Source organism: Sander vitreus, chromosome 12, assembly GCF_031162955.1.
Source record: "Sander vitreus isolate 19-12246 chromosome 12, sanVit1, whole genome shotgun sequence".
Taxonomy (NCBI): Eukaryota; Metazoa; Chordata; class Actinopteri; order Perciformes; family Percidae; genus Sander; species Sander vitreus.
The window spans coordinates 13376495-13397220 of record NC_135866.1 but is presented as its reverse complement, the minus strand read 5'-3'; the positions used below and the strand labels follow the sequence as shown (position 1 = coordinate 13397220).

General features: G+C 42.5%; 1 protein-coding gene across 1 annotated transcript in view; it reads right to left on the bottom strand.

The window, feature by feature from the left end:
* phlpp1 (PH domain and leucine rich repeat protein phosphatase 1) overlaps nucleotides 1-18190 on the bottom strand; it is a 51208-nt gene extending 33018 nt beyond the window's left edge. The window contains exon 1 of the mRNA XM_078263914.1: nucleotides 16218-18190. Coding sequence (XP_078120040.1) covers nucleotides 16218-17847 — 1630 coding nt within the window. The 5' untranslated portion in view covers nucleotides 17848-18190. The remainder of the gene's footprint in view (nucleotides 1-16217) is intronic.
* Between the last annotated feature and the right edge of the window lie 2536 nt (nucleotides 18191-20726).

Below are 20726 nucleotides of genomic sequence, written 5' to 3'. Positions count from 1 at the left end.
TCTGTGATTTTAACCCCCTTGTTTGTGTGTGAGCGAATGCAAATGTCACCTTAGTTGACAATGGTGGCCATGTGTTTGCACATGCATGTTTGTGTGTGCGTACTACAAATTAATTGAATACATGGGTGAAAATATGTGCATGACTGTGAGGCTGTGAACGTGCACAGAGCTCGCAAATAAATTATTTAGTATGTTTGTGGGTAAGCGTGTGTATAAAACACATAAATAAAAGTACAGAAAGTAAATAATGAGGGTTCATAGTTGAGTGTTGCAGTACAACAAGCGGGAATACTGGGAGCTATACTGGTCTAGAAAGGACTATGGTAAGAGAGAGGGGGATGGACACAAAGAGAGATGTAGGCTATAGGATGGAAAGGAAAGAGAAAACAAGATAAGGCAAAGCAGAGATGGCTAAGATGGAGGAAGGAAAAAATGCACTGATAGATAAATACGCTGATAAACAGACAGAAAAATAATTGGCTACAGGCATATCCTGTCACCTCTGGCAGAAAGACTCATGAGAGGAAAGAGCTGTAAGGCGAGGTGAGCTAATCAGTCAGCTGGAAATTTCACTGTTAAGACACAAAACAGACTAAATACAGACGTTACGTTCTCTTGTGCTGACAAAATTAAAAATTGTATAAGCATGCATGACCAGACATAAAGGATAAATACAGTTTATTACAACCTTGGCCTTGTAGTTTTGGCCATCATCTTTATCAATTGTGATAATGTATGTAATATGCGTACATGCACAACTACAGCAAGTACAATAGGTCAAAGACCAGCCAAGAACGCAGTCTGTGAACTGTGATGGATGATTACAATGGACAGTTTTGGTATTAATTTTACTTTTCGCCTTGTGTTCCTTGCCTTGTCAGACTACTTTTTAGCATTGTCGCCTCATTCCAAAATCTCAGAAAATAACTTGTTAAGTGTAATATCGCAACCGATAGAAATCATGGCCAGAACTACCAAGATAAGACTGAAATAGTAATATGTCGATATTATCCTTTGAAGAGCAAAGCCAGACACACAGCCCTATAGTGGCAGATTCCTTTAAACAAAAGCATTTCTTTCTCAGCAGAGATGCTGTAAGGTCTATTTAATGAGGACGAGGAAACGAGCAAGCTGTCTGACAATACCTTGCATCACACAGTGCCAGGCTTATTTAAACGATGATAATGCTTATCGCTTTTTTTAAGGTTAACAACTCAGAAAAGACTTTGATGTCTCTCTCACTTCCAGTGAGCGTCTAGTGTCTTGCCAGCAAAAGGTCAGATGTATTCCCCATCAAACCCTCCAAGTGCTTATGTAACACTCTTCCATGTAGATTGAGTTAAAATGGGTTATACACTTGTTTGTCAGTGTGAAAGGAGATGGCTATTCCATGTTGAGAAATAATAAATTATCAGCAGGTCATGAACGCGTGAGAAACAACAAATGGGAGGCTGCACTTTCACACACAAAATAAAGCAAGCCTGCACACGTGTGAACTGAGTTACTGTTGTGTGATAGTAAACTGGCAGGAGAGCCAGGGTGCCCAGTTATGTAACGTGTTTCTGTCTTGCTTGCGCACACGCACGCACGCACGCACGGGTTATGAACAGAAAGGTTTCATCTAATGTGTGTGCATATTTTAATGTTTCAGAGTGCAAGGAGGGTCTCAGCTGAACTGAAATTTCTCATTTTTCCTACTTATCGTCCTCCATTACCCATTCCCTAAAGTAGGCTATATAATGTCAGGCTTCAATATCTGCAGCTGTCGTCCACACTCTCTAACTCTTCTCTCCCTACTTTCTTCTGCTCAGATTTAAAGTTTGAATGGTTTTATGTGGCGGTCTTTGCAGAGAATCACAATTTCTAGCCCAGCTTACTCATGACCTGACCTCTCTTTCCTCACATTCTTACAAAGCCCTGGCCTTCTTTTGAAATCACTCAGTACGGGGCCCGTCCTGCTTAAGTGTCATTTGGTAGGTGGCTGATAATTTTGTCTGAACTCCCCAAAGAGGAAGAGAAGCAAAAAGAGAACTTCCACAAAAGGGACAGATAGTATAGTACATTAATATTAGTGTCCTATTCAGCCCTCCTTTGTGTTCACTGCTTCCTCTCCAGCCCCCAGACTGGCACATCCATCCCCTGGCCCCACCCACAGCCCTCCACATGCCAGCGGTCCCTGCAGTGTGTCCTCAGCACAGCCTGTGCCATCACGCTCAAGGATACGCTGTTGACAGCTACGGGTCACTGCAGTCCAGGCACAGGGTGGCATACACCCATGAATGATGCAGTACTCGCCGTCAGTCCTACAGTACAGCTCTCTCACTAACACATGAGGACACATAATCAGGCTTGATCACGGGCAATGCATGCCCAATGACACAAAGGCGGGCTGCAGCATGTAGTGAAGATGCAATTAAGGCAAATCCCAGAAGCCAATAAAGAATGTAAGTCAACATTGTGATAGATTCTCTGACTGGAGAGGCCTTTATAATTCGCCTGACTCAAACTTATTTTTTATGGATCAATGGTACTCCAGCTTAGTGCTTCAACAATAAGTCGATTTGTGGATTGACACTAACTTAATATAGCTTATTGTTTAAGGTCTTTGATAACTGATTTTTTATTCTACTTACATAAAGTTTGGGTACAAGAAAAGGAAGATAAGAACGGTATAAATCGATGCAGCAAAGGCCGAGATGTCCTGACTTTTGGTTCCTTCTATGAATCAAGTTTAAATTTGCTGCATCCTACACAACCCATAATGCACTTGATAGTGTTAGACTTTCCCTGCCTGGTAAATTCCCATATTTATCAAACTCCATAGCCCCAGTTTGTGAAGATTCAAAGGTTTTACACATGTGCAGTGAAATGCAGGTTGGTATGCTCTTCATCAGACTATGGATAGTTCTCTCCAGAACCACAGCAGACCTTCTATAACTGTATATAACTATAACTGTTTTCACAATGACTACTACTTCATGTGACTGATGATGATGATACTTCAAGTAAACTAACTTTGTTTTGTAAAATTGGTGTGCCCCTTCAGTTCCAGCCTCTCAAATGGGAGGATTTGCTTCTTCTACACCTTTAACTGGTCAGACAAAATAAGCTTATTGAAGACACCATCTTGGGTCTGTTAAATGGTGATTAGAATTTTTCACTTTTTTCTGTTGTTTAATATGGACCCAAATGATTTAAGAAGTTTCTCAAACACACACAATTCAGGACACCGAGGTTTGCTCATCAGCAACGTCACTGTGTCACTTCAGCCTCCGCATTCTGTCACTCAGCAGTTGCTAATGGCCTGTATACAGCAGCAGCTTGTCTCTGCAGCACTCTATACAGCCTTGATAAAGTGCAGCGCCCTAAACTGTATGGGGGGCTTAAAGAGAGCGAGAAAAGAGAAGGGAGCAATGTATTGTCGTCTTAAGCACCAGTACAATAACCCCCTTCCAGACACAGAGGTTTAGGCTTACCCACCTAGCATTCAACCCCCTGGGAAGTGCATCAGGGGAGGGTGAAATGTTAGAGCCAGGGATAAAGGGAGTGAAGCGATAAAGGAGCAGGCTGACAACACCGCCCTCTGATACCGAGGCTAAAGAGACGAGATGAGAACGGTAATTGCTAAGCCAGTGAAGGTGAGAGCTGAGTGTGGTGAAGTGCACATGCACGTAGGCACGTACACGAGTTTGTGTGTGTGTGTGTGTTAGGGCTGGGCAATATATAAATATTATATCGATATCGATATATGAGGCTAGATATCGTCTTAAATTTTGGATATCGAAATATCCTGATATGACACGTGAAGTGTCGTCTTTTCCTGGTTTTAAAGGCTGCATTACAGTAGAGTTATGTAATTTTCTGAACTGACTGTTCTAGCTGTTCTATTATTTGCCTTTACCCACATAGTTATTATATCAACATAGATAATTATTTATCAAAAATTTCATTGTGTGCATATTTTGTGAAAGCACCAATTGTCAACCCTACAATATCGATATAGAGGTATTTGGTAAACAAATATCGGGATATTTGATTTTCTCCATATCACCCAGCTCTAGTGTGTGCGGTGTTTCCTCTATGTTGATTTTACCGTGGTGGCCCGCCACGGTAAAATGTCTGCCGCCACGGTATCAGAAAGAGGGAAGACACACAACAGGGTTTCCGCTATGTACACCGCACACCTCCGCTCCTTCAGCTGTTTATGAAAAGTCATACAGTCGTAATTACACGACTCCGCAGAGCCGTCTGCTCTACTGAACGAAAGCGAACTGTCATCCGCTCTCTCTCCTCTTTAGGGTCCATGTTTAGGGTGAGCGACTGGAACAGTGACAGGACGTCTTCACTCGCGAAGTCAGGCAACCAAATAAACAACAGGGCGAGTAGGCAAAGTGACACGAAAGCCGCAACATGAAAGAAAAATACGCTGTGTTCTTCCGACACGCTGTAGTAACGTTACTGTTTTAAAACCAGTTTCTAGGTTAGTGGGGTTGCATACCGCTCCAAACCAACATGAAAAACGTAGCTAGTAATGTTCACTCAGCGTTTTGTTTTGTTGTTAAACTGTGTGTAAAATGAGCGGTGACGTTAAATCACCGGTTTCAGGTAACGGCACCCTACGGTACCGTCTGTTTGCTGGATGGTTTCAAGGTAACGGTCAGTAATAGCAGATAAGCCCGTTGACAGCGACGTTATTGTTCATATTTTGGCACAATGTTTCTGACCGTAGTAGTGGTCATAGTGACTGAAAGTGTGACGTGAGATGCTAAAAAGAAACTACACGCTGTTTTCAGGTAACGTTACTTTTTGACACCCCCCTGCTGCTGAAAGAAATTCTACAGGAAACACTGGTGTGTGTGTATTTATGTTTATGTGTATGTCAGTTATTAATTAGCTTGCAGGGACTCCCCCCTGTTTGTCGCCCTGGGTTTCCCTGTTCGTTTGTAGCACTGCATTAATAATGCCTGTCGCTGATAGAAATGAAGCGGGGACATTTTACATTTAGAACTCGCCACTCTCAATCTTTCTCTCTTCGTCACTCTCATGGTCCTTTTAACAAGATCATAGTCATGATCAATATTGCCTTTAACCAAAAGTGCTTCCCGAAGTGTCTTATTCTCAATACCAGCATTATAAATTCTCTTTCAGTAAATCTGACAGACTGCTGTAGCGGTACAGCAAGCAACAATGTCCAAAATCAGTCCCTTCACATAGGAACAAGCAGATTATGCTATATAGGGACAATGAACTTCACCTTTACAAAATCACAGTTCAATTCACAGTTGAACATAATATGTCATAAGCACAACTACAGTACAGGCCATTTGAATTGTTTTACCTGACTGAAAAGTAAAAATCCTAAACTGAATTACCTTCTGTATTTCTGTATTTCAGCAATCCCTCAAGCAATAATAATCTTGCTTAATTTCTGACACTCACAAATTAAGGCATTAATAGAGACTTTACAATAACTCTACTATCCCAGCCTGAAGGCCAGCATGAATGTCCTTTATAGGAGGACATTTAAAAAGGTCACAAAAGCGCAAAACTGCTAAAGATAATCAGGTGGAATGTTTGTGTCGCAGCGCTGGGTAAGATGTGATACAATGACATTTGGCCATTTTTAGCATTGCATAAATAACTTCTTCCTAATTCATGAGCTGTGTTAAGTGTGCATTATACAGCTCTAAAGACCATGATCTTATTTTGCAACACTGGAAACCGAGAGGAATTCAAGCATCAATTCTGAAGGGATTCATAGTGTCAGAAAGCTCAAATTAATAAAAAAAACAAAAACAAAATACCATTGTGTGTGTGCATGTGCATGTGTGTGCGTGTGAACACGTCAGCCAGTCAGTCACTCGATCATGACGTATTTTCTCACATTCATTTTAACAACATATTGAATTAGGGGTGGGGAACAAAATTGTATGTATCGTGATTTTTTTTGCGATGATTTTTAAAATGTATTCTTTTCCCTAGAATATTTAAGTGAAAAATATTTAGCTGAATCATTGGTAAATAAATAAAAAAAATATATATTTTTTTTAAACCAATGATTCACCTAAATATTTTCTGTTTATACAGTACTGCTGACATCATATCCGTTTCCAGCTAAAAAGATCGAAAGCAGAAAATGCTGCGTTATGTACTTCTTTACAAATGAAATAAATGCAACACAAATCAAATCCGCACCCATGTATCGTGAAAAAAATTGAATCGGAACAAAAGCATACCGTCCCAGCCCTAATTAACATGGTAACACATAGCCTGCCATGCAAGTATACATTTACGTGTTATAAAAGATACATGCTCAATTAAAGTGTCTCAAAAAGATGGCATGTCAACTTTAGTTTTCCCCTGTATGTGATGGGACTTCATGTACTGTGTTCACACTGAGCATGTGCTACCAATCAACGAGTAGACAGATTCCTGAGTAGAGCAAAGCAGATTTAAGTAGGCGGCAGCAGCATTTTCATAGATGCGTTACAAGAATAGCAGTGGGGTGAGCAAGAGACTGGGTGAATACCAGAGCAGTGTACTGTACTATAATATCATCAGGAGCGTGTGTGCGATTGGTGGAATGACTATTTTGCTGGGCAGATCGAAAACTGCAGCCCGCTTGAGGCTCCTGTTTTAACTTGTTTTGCTCATTAACAAGGATATGAATGTGCCATTTCATATCACGAATACACCAAAGCTGACACACTTTTTTTCAAACCTTTAACTGCTAGAGAAATATGCAGTGAGTTTAATCAGTTGGCCCACTTAAACTTAATCTCTGTAAATAACTCTAAACTCTGTGACAATGCACTCTGTTGGTTGCAGTTTGCCCACAAATTTGGCCCAGCTGATTCAAGTGTCTCATACATCATAACGCATTATGCATGATGCCAGGGAACTTCTTTATATGAGCAGTGTGTGGTGACAATGACACAATTTGTATCGCTGATTGGAATTATTAACCGCTAATCCACAATGAAAGGCAGTCAAACCACTTCCAGTTTCCACTGAGGGTAGAGCACAGACACACAAATAAGCACATTGCTTTTATTGTTTGTATTTAACCTCTAATGCCGTTCATTATCAGAAGCTATGAAGGACTTTCGTAGCTTAGCGAAATCTGACAACGAGCCACTGGGATGTTGCAGGCATCCAAGTTGTTCTGGGAGACTGTATATTAAAAGGTTGCCATGTTAAGGCATTCCTTTGATGGTGAAAAAGGAGTAATAAGGAGATTCATACAAGGGAAGAGCACAAGCAATAATAAAAGGCAAACAGTGAATGTTATTATTTCAATTCCAGCTATTCTACCCTTCCATAAAGTATTAAAAATGCATCTGATGGGCAGTAGTTGCCTCGGGGTAACTGAGAAGGAAGTTGTCCATGAAGACAGCAGCTACAGAGTCAGTTGTTCTTTAATCCCACAGTAGAACAGGCCACAAAGTAATCAGATCCCAGATCTGTGGTTAAAGTTACAAGCAGTCTAGTTCAGAGCAGAGAGAAAAGAGTGAGAGACAGAGAGGAAGCCTTTCACACAAGCAGAGTGGGGGGGGGAGAGAGAGAGAGAGAGAGAGAGAGAGAGAGAGAGAGAGAGAGAATTAAAGGGCCACTCTCTCCAGATGATGCACAGGGACAGGACGAATGAATGAATGAGATTGTGATGTTGTTGCACATTCCCCGGGCCCCACGTGCTCACTTTTCTCTTTCTTCTCCTTCTCCCCCCTCTCTTCTTCCCTTTCCTTTTGTTTTGTTTAAAATTTAACAAGGTCTGAAACAGTGGAGGGCTGAAGCGGGCATCCGGGGTGTTTTGGCTCAGCTTCATGTCACATGCAGGGGCCATGTGAACACAGTGGCACTGACAGAGAGAGGGGGGGGGGGCAGTGAGAAGAGAGAGGGATAGTGAGAAAAAAAAGAACTATAGAGGGGAAGTCTTTAACCAGAGGGACTGGGAAGCAGCGAGAGCTAGAAGTCGAGTTGAGAGTTAATAAAATGACTGTATTTATGAGAGACACACCACAGACAAAACAGGAACTAGAAACAGAATAAGAACGACGAAATAATAAGCATGTGCAATAGAAAACATGCAACCAAGGACATAACTTCCTAGTACAGCAGGTGACAGCTCCAGGGCCTGGGTGATTATCACACTGCACAGCTAAAAGCAGGAGACAAGCAAATTCCCATGTTAATGATTGAGAATGGCTGCACATGCAGTGATGTCTCCAATATAACAATCCTGTAATAAATCCTATGGTTATGAAGCTTATAAAGTTTTAGGGCTAGACTATTTGTTGTTTTTTTTAGAAATATGTTCAGTTTTTGATTTGAATATTAGAAGTACCTCTCTATAAAATGCATTCCAACACACAGTGGTCCATTCATTTAAGTGCTACACTTACGTACGATTTAAAATTAGTTGTACTTGAATATTTCCATTCTTTGCTACTTTATACTTCTACTCCACTACATATTACAGAGAAATCCTGTACAGCTGTAGTTACTAGTTACTTAGAAGATTAAGATCTTACATACAAGACAGATGACTGCATTTTAAAATATGACTGTTATAGATTAAACCAGCCACCAGTGGTTAAAATGAGCTCCAATCTGACCAGCTGCAGTCGTTCTACTGTTTGTGTTAAGAAGATAGCACACAGTGGGTTTTTAGAGCATATTTGCGGAATGAAATGCATTGAACTATGAATTATAGCAGCTTAAGTATAGTACTTTGGAACTTTTACTTGTGTAAATGTTACTTGTGATCAAGTATTTTTACATTGTGGTGTTGCAGCACCACCACTTACAAAAGACTAATTTGTTACACAAACATACCCAAAGATATGATTTATTGCAGGTCTACTGTACTACATTGGGCTGCAAATTTGTAGCTATTAAACACAGTGTAAGATGCTGAAAAGGTAGCTAACATTTGGAATTGCAACATCTAGCCTGCATGGCAAGGCAACTTGAATGCAATAATGATGTGCTGTGGATATACCTTCAGGATCAAAGTATGGTACCTGTGCATTAAGCACAGTGTTCTGCAGTAACTATGCAAAGCATGTACGTCTATGGGGTTGATGCAGTGTCCTTCTGTTTGCTTTCAAAGCCTCTCTCTAAAAAGCCAATGAGGAAGTATCATTATTGTGCTTCAGCCTTTTTGGAGGGAGATGAACTTTAAACTAGGTCATTTCATATCACCAACTCTGCCGCTTTCTATTGGAGCAGAGTCCAATGAAACGAGCTCAGCTCCACCCAAACACGCCTTATCTAGCTGTGTCCAGATGACACAGACAAAGATTGGGACAGTTTGGTAACGCTTTGAATTCCTTTCACAAAATAGCCTACTATTCGATAAACACTTCATCTAGGCTACTTAGCCTTTTGTATCTGTAGTGCAGGAAGGTGCCTCTGTAAAAACAAAATCACAAATAAAACAGCTGCCCCAAAACTGATCCTTTTGTAATTACTAAATGTGTGTTAAAGAAAATGAAATTCTAATACATATGAATTATGAACACAATGCAAAATAACCTCTCTGGAGACTCAAGCTTCGTAAAACAAATCATTGTAAGCACCACTGGAGCGTTGGTATTTTAAAACCTCCCATCCAGGAATTGACACAGTTCTGTCCTATACACAAGCAGGCAAGCAGGCCGTGTGTTCCCAAATCGGAATGTTTGGGCCTCTTTAATGCTGAGAGCTGCAGATGTTGTCTGGTATTAGGCTGTGCTGCTGCTGATCAAAGCTGCAGAGATTGAGCCCCTGCTGGCCTGCCTCTAACCCCCGCCTCCCTCCCCCCTCATTCATACAGTATGGTGAGGGCAGGCACTGGTGCTCAACTCGGGTACAGTCGGCCTACTCCATGACCCCACTGAAGGGGGAACCTTTTCACTGCCTTGGCTCGTGAACACCAGCTACTGCAACCCTCCGAGGTTTCTGGGGAGCATTCGGCAAGGGCAGTTTGACAGCTGAGGCCGGGCTGCTCCCATAAGGCAGGATGCTAACCTTCTCTACCCCCTCTCCCAATTCCCTATCTCAGAATGTGCCGCCAGGCAGACACAAATGACATATCAGCATGACATTGTTCAGCCTAGATTTAGCTGCTAACCGCAAAGAAATGAGAATTTCAATTGCATATACCTCTGTTACTTATTTCCACAGGGGCCTTGAACCAAACACAACTGTACACCAAAGCATGCACATTCACACACAGAGAAGACAGTGAGAAGAGTGCTAGACCTGTAGAAATAATAACCTGGGCTGTTAGTTTTTTGCCTTTTATTATTATTAATATTTTGTAGACAATTATGAGGGTGACCAGTAATTCTTGGGAGTGAAACGCAATAAGCTAGGGACAGATAAAGAGATATAGGAGGATAAATGTAAACTGTCAGATGGTGTGAGGGAGGAGATGCGAGGAAAGATAGTGAGAGAAGAGGGAGGGGGATCGATCAAGAGAGAAATTGAGAGAGGGAGGAAGATTCGGCGCGAGAGGACGGTGGGAGGATGTCAGCCAAGAAGGCAATCTATATTAGACAGAAAACAGTTCCCCTGGCTTTAACTGCTACAAGCTGAAACCACCATCCTCTCCATGTCTGCCTCAGTAGACACACACGTGTGAATCCTCAGAGACACACACACATCCAACTCCACGCTGAGGCTGTATGACCACATTGTATTTAAGACCATGTCTACACGTGTGGCTCCCACGTGGAGACATGAAATGCATAAATCTATTCTTTGATTGCACGCTTTTTATCTTGGGCGCACACATGCAGTAGTGAACGCAAAAAACCTCAGCGCACACAGACACATGCGTATTGGATTTGAGCTCCAGAACGTGTGAAATCTGATTACACAATTACATAATGACTCCGCAATAGGCCATTTAGAAAGACCATTAGCTGTCAGGCGACGACATGGATGTGAGAAAGGATGAGGCAGCCTAGTACCTCACTCCTGCAAAGTCCTCACAGGAGTGTTTGCATACATGGTGATGCGGTAGTTTTGGTTAACTAAGCCACGTTTTATGGATTCAAGTCCAATTGACACTCAAATATTGCAATTCATAAATCCCTGGAGACTAGTAACACACATCTGAATAGCAAACTTTCATTCAAACTAAGCTACTAGGAGGGATCCCTATATAGCTATCAGGATAACCAAAGTGGTTTTCTGCTTAATAGCTGCAACAGCCTGCTGGAGAAAGTTGGGAGCTTCATTAAGCCTTTAAACCCTGCAGAGTGCTTTAAGTCATCACGTCACCAACCGCTGCCTCCTCAGAGAGGGCCTGAGGTACTAGTGGAAAGATCTGGCATTGAGATTCCTCAAAGCTTTTAGAGTAATTGAACTATTAATTAGTAATCTAACTCATCCTTGTCTTCTTAAAATGTTAACATCTCGTGTCTACATGGAATATAGACATCCTATCAGCAGGACTCCTGGTGTTTCCATTACTCATGCCTCTGTTGAGATTTTTCTCTGGTTATAGATTGAGTGCTTTTATTTTATTGCTTCTAATATTGATTAAAACCTTTATTTGAGTAACAATTTAAAGCCAAAAATGTATCAAAGCAATATGTGTATTGCAGTTTTATATTTCTATGATGTCATTTGACAATACACAATATCGTGTTCATTTTATTTTTTTTAGTCTCCTGATAGTCCTGTGGTCGTCTGCTAAACGTGACCAAAAATTAAGTTTGAGAACGAAGCGGCTCTTGTGAGAAACGAGAGACAATTTATAGAGAAACACAAACAAAGTAAGCAAGAAGTGAAAAAGTATTAATACTCTACTATGAGTACACATTTGAAGTTAAAAAGATGATAATCTGTCATTTAAAAATGCTGTGGATTTAAGCAGGTGATGACAATACATAATCTTTGCATTGTTAGCCTTAGATCTGTACTGCAGCTAGGCCCTAAAGCAATACAATAGTAAGTTATTATTTGATTACTACGTCATTTTAAAAAAAAACTGAGAAATAAGGTTTCCCATTACTAATAGTGATCACAACTTTTGTGAAATTATAATTTTCACTAAAGTATTACCATAAATGTGCAAAGCTGTAAAACGTGTTTACAGGTACATTCAACACTTTTGTTTTGTTAAAGCAGAGCCATTATCTGCAACATTCCATTAGATATCTCTGCTTTTATTAGTTCTGCATGAACAACTCCTGACAAGTTCACCTTGCTGGCAGATACTGAAAACAACATGGGAATTACCTGAAAATTGGGTGCAGCATGTTAAAGCTGTTTTCGACCCTGACTTTGTTTCACAGAAGCTTGAGCTATACGCTAACGTTAGCTCTGCTAGCTAACATCGGCAGTCAAACAAACATCAATGATCCAATGTCTTTTTGATAATCTACACGTTTTTCTTGGGGTAGCCTTTCTACAATAAGCCGTGCTTAAAGTTACTATAATCCGTTCAAGGAGTTGATAAGCAGACAGATTAGCTAGCTAGTTAATAAGTTGTCTACTTCCAATTTATAAACAGCTAACCACAGCAGCTAACGTTACGTCCCTGCTGGAGCGGTCAGCTACCTTAGCGATGTTTAACCTTAGCTACATAACGTTGGCAATATATCTTGTGTAGAACCCAGGACCGGCAGAGCAGAGGGAAGTGTCAGGGAGCAGAGACAAAGTATTTAGATGAAGTGAGCTGGTTTGACCATGGAGATCTGATACGGTTAGCTTGACCGCAGTCGTGTCAGTGGCCGTGCACTAGCTAGTGCGGGGTAAGAGGTCGAAGGCTATAAGGTTGAGGGGTGTGGCGACGACATCATCGATACGCATGTATGTGGCTTTGCCGTCCAAATGAGGCCAAAAGGGAGCCGTTTTTGAATTTTTTCACCCTGGGACCAGGTTTCAAAAAAGTGCGTTTTCAGGCAGTGCGTTTACAGGATTCGTTTGGACGATCGGCCCAAACGATGCAAAACATGTGCGTTTGCATCAAAAAGCCTCTCCGTGTGGATGGCCCCTAAACCTGAGTGGAGCTGAAAAGGGATTAATACCTTGACAGTTTCCAGGCCAGTATGCCAGTGGTCATTACTTTTGCTCATAAAAGCAAGCCAAATCTTAACACCACTTTATAGTAGCATGCAACTGCTTTAAAAAAGCATGCATTTCAACTTTAATGGGGAAGGTAGAAAGCTCCCAAAAAGCAGTGGGTATGCTGAAGTTCATGGATGAAAGTTTTTGCAAAGCTGAGCAGCCTAATGAATCTAAATAATTGAGTGTGCTGCTTTGGTTTGCTTAGGAACTCTGGGTCCTCCACCTCTCTAGGGAAGCCCTGTGCCACTGTATGTTAGGGTTCAGTATGCCATTTCCTTTTCTCGCAAGTCTACACACACACACACACACACACACACACACACACACACACACACACACACACACACACACACACACACACACACACACACACACACACACACACACACACACACCTCTGGGTAAGGGAACAGAGCCATCCAAGCAGGGGGCAGCTTCATTACTTGAGGGCTGAGAATCTCCTGTGTGACGCCCCATTACTGAGCGACACTAACCTTTGCCCTACCCTTTTACCTGAATGGGCAATTAAATCAAGGCTATGACTCAAGTGTACAGTTAGAAAATTCTGTTAAACACTCTCTTGAGGAAGTGTACTTTTATTTACAGTGTTGGCATTTTGGACCTCTCAGCAAGAATGTGAATGCATTGATTATCTGTGTATGTTTTTTGTTGTTGTTTTTTTTACTCTTTTCCTTGTACTCAAACTCTAATAAAGCTGGCTAGGCATTACAAGAGGCTCCTGTGTGGGCAGCCCTGAAAGGATCACTCGTCAGCCTGCCAAAGAGGACAGCGGCCCTTTGATCTAGGCAGCCTTCTGTACGTGTGTGTGTGTGTGTGTGTGTGTGTGTGTGTGTGTGTGTCTAGCAGGGCAAAGTGAATTCTCTCATCTGGCCACTGCAGAGTCTATGCATTCAAACCATGACCTGAACCCTTCAAAGTCAAACTGGCCTCCGCATTGTCCAAAGGATCTGGCAAAATGCATCTTAGCAACTGTTTGACTTAACAGCCTCTTCCCATCATTCTCCTGCTTCCCAAATCCTGCTGAGTGCTGAGTACCTCTTCTGTCAATCTTTTTAAGATACAGTACATTTTACTGACCGCTCATGTACTTAATATCTAGGTTATATAGCATCAAAATGTCACAGTGCTCTTATTGAGCGACTGGACAATGTGACAGTTTAGATACTGGACTTGGATCCTGTGTTAAAGGCCTTTCTGCATGCACAGGCACACAGATAAAAAGGCCCTTGGTGTGACTGAGGTCTACAGTTGTGGCAGCTGCGTCTCAGTCAGCCAGCAAGTCAGCGGAGACTGGCCCTATCTCCATTATCTAGGCAGCGCAACATGTGTCGCTGGGGTATCCCCTTGTACACCGCGTCCCCCTAACCCCCTGGCTCCACTTCCTCCTCAGCAGACGTGACTGACATTCTAGACGAGCCAGCGTACATTCCTCACATGCTTCCATCGTGTAAGGAAAGAGAGGAAGAGTAGGCCAGACATGTCACCAGTCAGCACTGCTTTCTCTTTACAGTGCATGCATCTGTGAGTGCTCGTCTGTGTCCTTCTCTATGTGACTGAATGAGAATTAGGCCTTTTGTGCAGACTGCAGCCTGAGTGCTGCGTAGTGTTATTGGCTGTGTGTGTGTGTGGGTGGGGGGGGGGCTGGAGAGAGCTCAGGTGACCACAGTTAAGCTGTCTCACATGGGATGTGGAGGCGTCGCCCTCAGGGCTACTTTTGCCCGCCTTTAGCGGCAGCTGCTACTGCTGGTTGAGCTCAGCTGACTGCACAGGCTCGTGTAGGATTCATTTGATTGTTTCCCCTAAATGCACATCCACCCACATGAGTCCCCGTGTGCATGTTCATATAGCTTGCCATATGATGCTATCGAAATGAAATCATTCTACCTCAAGCAAACCAGTATTCCAGAGCACAAAAAGTCATGAAGCGCATGCGACTGTAAATGTGAATAGGAGCGCATGTGACCATTTTCAGCTTCGTATTGAGTGACCTCTGGTTCAACAGCCTCTTGTTGGACAGGAAGAGTCTCTTTTCCATACTTCAGACCCAACAAACCGTTTCTCCACAACTGTCCTCACCAGACACTCAGTTTCACCGCCCTCCCAAAAGAAAAAAAGCAATAGCAGCCGTGGTGGAGGCAGTGGCGTGGTGAAGAAAAGGACTTCCTGAGCTTTGGAGGAGCACGTTAACCCAGTTTGGCAGGCTGTTAGTTAGTATGACAGTAGCCACGCTGGATGCCAATAGGACAGGCACTGTGCAGCATCTCAATGACCAGAATTCACTGGGTACACAGAGAGGGTTTATGGTCCTCCCACCCCTACTCTCCATCCAACCACAAAGGCATTCAGCCTTTTCATTAGGATGATAATGGGGCAAAAGCCGGAAAGGGCCCCATGTCCGAGCACCATAAGTTGTGGTGATGGCTTTGTGGTGATGTCATGCGTGTCCATGGGAGCACAGTGTGCTGCTACGGACCGACAAAGACAGTCCAGGACAGAAGAAGAAAAAAAACAGACCTGAAATTTTAAAGGAAGTCCCTGAGGCAAGGTCGATCTGGCAAACCAGCAGCCTTTAGACCCTGACCTCACTCTGACCCATTCATCCACCACACAGTTAAACCTGAACATGGTAAACCATCACTGGAAAACACACTCAGGCTAAAAGACTTTTAATAATAACCCTCTAAATTGCTACCGCAGTTATCAGCAAAGGTCTTGAGTGGCACTCACCTTGCCTGACAGCATTCACAATGCAGTCAGCGGACAACAATAGCAGGGACATGTGGGCCTGTTCTTTTCAGTCCTACAAGAATTTACATTAAGACTCCACTAGCTGTGTGCTCCCACCGCTCTACCCTCTTGGGAAAATGATATTCTGTCTCAGCAAAAAAAGAAAATAAACTGCTTTGCTCTATTAGTACAATGTCACAATGCACACCTGTCCTGCAAATTTGTGCATGTCTGCCTCATTTTGTGATAGGCTACAGGTTGTCAACCTGTTACAAACACTACACTAAGGATCTGCAGTCCAAACTATGTAATTTGCAACAGAGAAGGCCTCAACAAGTCCCAGAATGAGCAGAAACCTGATCATGAGAGAATGTGATTCTATCTGAGTGCATCATTTTACTTACCTGCATAGAAACGTAACAAGGAGCCAATTTCCGTGTTAAGCCCTTCCTCTTGAACTCTCCACGGGTCCTTAAATCCAAGCTTAAATAGAAAGTCATTCTGGATCTGCAGAGGACTCTCATCTGGGCTAAGCCTCCTGACAGCCTCACCATGCAGCTGAACATACAGTGTGGGGCTGGAATCACAGGAGTCTCCATTGTGTTCTGCTGTCAGCCCTGATTTTACAGCTCCTTGGTCACAGTCTGGATCTTGGATATCAGGTGTATTACCTGTAGAACACTCTCTTGACAATGAGCCGGCACTACTGCTGGGTGGCAGGCTGCCCAGACTGTGTGGGTTGAGTCTGCTGTCTGGTACCATATTGTTTGCCATGTCGTCTAAATGTCCTATGTTGCACAATTTGTAGTTGGCAGTGACAGCACTGATTCCATTGGTGTGATGTTGCGAGATGGGGTCCATGCTTGTGCTCGACGCAGGAAAGTCGAGGTCCAATTCGTCCGAGGAGCTGCCATACATGTCGTGGCCCTCTGTAGCACTATCAAATGAGGGGCTGAGGATGGATGCCTCTGTGCCCAGGACCATGTCATCGCTGAGGGAGTCCCTGTGCTCGCTGAGCCTGGCCCCGGAGCTCAGGTCATCAAACGCACTGCTCTCCACATCTGAGCCAGAATTTAATCCATAGCTGTCCAAACAGTTCCTGTGCTCCGAGTCATCATCATTGAGGGTCTCCATGTTAGAGTTAGAATTTAAATCTGACAGTGAACAGGCTATGTTGTCTTGTGACTCTGATTCTGGGGTGAAAAGTTTTCCATCAACGTCCTGTTGCTTTTGCCTCTCATCTGCATTCTCCATGAGCAGCAGTCTCAACCTGCCACTTGGATGGCCCCTTAATTCTGTGGATTCCAGGGGAGTCAGGTGGTTGCATTGTATACTCGAGTCTTCATTCACCTTACATGGGTTATCATTATATTCATACTTCACATTGCAGTTGCCGTTTTGGTCAGTCTTGGGGTTATCTTTACAAAAAATGCGCATAACAGAGCTCGACTTACTGCAGAGTTTACTCAGACGGAGCGCCACCTCGCCGGCTGTGGTGTCCATAGTGCAAAGAACCGGCTTGGGATATGAGGGCGTCAGTTTGTCGTGGACATGTATGGAGCCCCGGTGGAGATCGGCTCTCACCCACTCGCGATCTGCGGGCTGCAGCTGCATGTTCTGTCGGTGCTTCAGCAGAGTCTTCCTATCCAGACTCCGAGTGTGTAAAGACGCAGAGGACAGGGCCGAGTTCATCTTGGCGGTGACAGCTGAGGTGGCGGCGGTGGCTGCAGCTGCGGCGGAGAGGTTTCTCTTCAAGCGCCTCCGTCTCAACAGGAGAGCGCTGGAGTTGCTGGATGAGCCCCGGCCATTAGACGCCACAGTTCGGTTTGACGCACTAACATTAGATCCCGCTGAAGAAGCGGAATGAGAAAAGCTATTCCCATTCTTTGCGTCTACGCGGGAGGGTGCCAAATGTCCACCGCCATCATCCGCTGGAGTCCCCCGGGCGACAGACAGTCCGCTGGGCTTCTTCATTAACTTGGTCGCGCCTCCATCGGACACACCATCCTCAGCGACAGCCTGCACACTTTCCATCTCTGCCAATGAAAAGTCCCCCACTCTAAATAAATAACGGTGCGCACTTGGTTACACCTACAACCACTACATTTAAAAGCCTTAAAAGCGTGGCCACCGTGGTAAATGTCCGCCAACTGGGCGGTGTTGCTGACTTATTCCACTAGTAGTCATTCACTTCTTGCCTTCCTTTCCCTGTCGGAGTCTCCTCCGCTGCTCCTAAAAAACATTTCACCGATTAAATTTGCTGCGAAGAGGCTGGGCGCGCGGAGACGTGACTGTGCGTCCCATTTGGACCGAAATACAGCGCTGGAATATGAAATGAACGTCGGCCGACCTCCTACGCAAATACTGACTGATATATATTCATGAGGACACAAGATGGGGTCGCTAACAACAACAACGCAGTGGATTGTGGGAAGTGGATTGCGCCAGAAAACGTCCTGCTGTCTCCGCTGCAGGGAAGAAATTATGTCATGAATACATTTCCCAAGAAGCTTTTCTTCAGTTTCAGTCAAGTGAGGCGGTGATCAGATGAGAGGCGTAAACATAGCTCGTATAAAATGTTTGGTGTGCAGCTACAGAAGTGCTCTTCTCTGCTGTAGTGTGTTATCTCTCTGTATGCTAACAGTGCAAAAAAACTCCCATATCAGTCAATGTAGTTAAGTTACTGCATACGCAGACAACACTTACCAGCTGTCAACTGTTGAATATGAGAGAAACGTTCAACTGTCATTTAGGCTATTAGGGTTCCGCCTCATTAAATTCTGAAGCTTCGCTGTATGTCTATTTTAGACTAGTGGTGACGAGGCAAATAACTTCAGCACCATCTCATCAGGACGCCATTTCACAAGGCCATTGCTGGCTCAGATGCTCTTATTCTATTGTGTCTCTCGCCATCTAGTGGCGCAAACCGCAAAGCTTGACCTAAACTTGTTCTCCTGTTGAGGACACAGCGACCCTGACCAAGGGGAAAGCTGGTGGTTTTAGTTTTAGTTTCAGGTCACCTTCTTTAAACTTAGTTTAAGCCAAACGGGGTTGTACTATTATTAGATTTAGGCTATATTGTGCATATTAAGGTTTGCATATAACGCTAAATCCAGAACATTTGCAAACTTGACTTTTGTAAAAATGGTGATACATATGCAGATATCATCTTAAATTAGTATCTTACATTAGTTTATCTTCAAAATCATTACCTGTGAAAATGATTAAAAAGCTCTGTCTTTAGTAATAATAAAATAAAACAGACCTTTAATTTCTCTGATTGGTGGAGATACACAAACAAAATACAGAATGTAGCCTACATCTAAAGCGTAAACAGTGTTTACGCTTTAGATCTAACATCTAGATATGTGAATATCAAATATGATCAGCTTTATCTGGTATGAAAGGGTCACCTTTTCAACCCTCTTGAAGCATACAGGCTGTTGAGCATCATCCTGTCACTCTGCAATTGCTCCCTGATTTAAATAAACTTTATGTTTCAATTTCAAACCCAGATCAGCATATCAAGTTGACAAGATTACGTAATAATCAGTGGAAGGCCTGCAGAAAATAATTGGAACCATTATGTCAAATATTTACTTACATTGTGTAAAGTGCTCTTATGAGTGAAGAGGTTTCTTGTATACATGAGGATTAATAACAAAGTTCATTAAAAGTGACTATAGTTAAAGGATAGTTTCACAGTTTTTCAAGTCTGTCTTAAAACAATACTCACATGCCCATATAAACATATTTTGCTTGCTGTAATCGTTCCTCCTGTTTATGCTGGTTATAAAAACATCCCTTCCTATTTACATATGGGGGCGTGATTATTTCTTTAAGACAGACTTGAAAAAATGTGAACCGCTCCTTTAAAAAACAGGATGACATGGTATGTCAAACAACTTCTTTTTACATTAGAGAAGGCACAGACATTGTCCTGCTCAACTGGTTACGTTTAACTATGTCCATTTGTTTGTGTTAAATTTACATTTTTAGAGTCATGCATTTTTAACATCTCAATGGCTGAGCAGATTATAATGTGTCAGTTATGTGCAGTCAGTGTCAGACCTCCCTTGGTTTAAAATGGGACAGAACGTATGCAACAATACCGTTGCATTCATGAATTCTCTCACAGTCTGAGGTTGACTGTGTTTCACCTGAACTACCCAACACCTGTCCTTATTTAACCCTTGTGTTGTCCTTCTAGCTCAAAATTGAAAATGAACACTTTTTTGTCACTTCTATTGACGCTTATTTTAAACGTTTTTGTCTCTTCGACGGTTTTTTTCTCAACATTTTCGTGGCATTTTTCAATGTTTTCTGTGCTTTGTTCCCACTACCACCAGTATACACTAACAACAATTTATTACTACTATTTTCATTTTTGGAAATTATGGTCAATAAACCTCTTGTAGCGTATATGAAATTATATCTAACTTTTGAGTTAAAAAAGCAGAAAGTATGAAATATTTTGACTAATATAAGATCAGAGGATGTTAATGGATAATCACAGACTGTCAAAGTTAAGTCAGATCAATGCTATCAAATTAAATAAAACACCCAAAACTCAATAAAAGTAGTGAACTGATCCCTAAATTTGACTTGTGAAGAGCGTTTCATAGAATCTTCTGTTACTTTTGGGCAATTTGGTTGAAAGAAACCCAAATTTTCTGCTATAGAAACTTTGAAAACGGGTCAAATTTGACCCGAAGACAACCGGAGGGTTAAATACACATTTGTTATGAAGTACAGTATAATACAGGCCTTACAGAAGAATGAGTAAAATGGGGAATAAAGTACTAAATCTACAGGACAAAACATATGTGAAGCAAGCCTAAATGCAAATACCTGAAATTTAAAACCTTGGCAATAAGCTTGGATGCAGCCGAGTGTTAAAGTGGTGCAAGTAC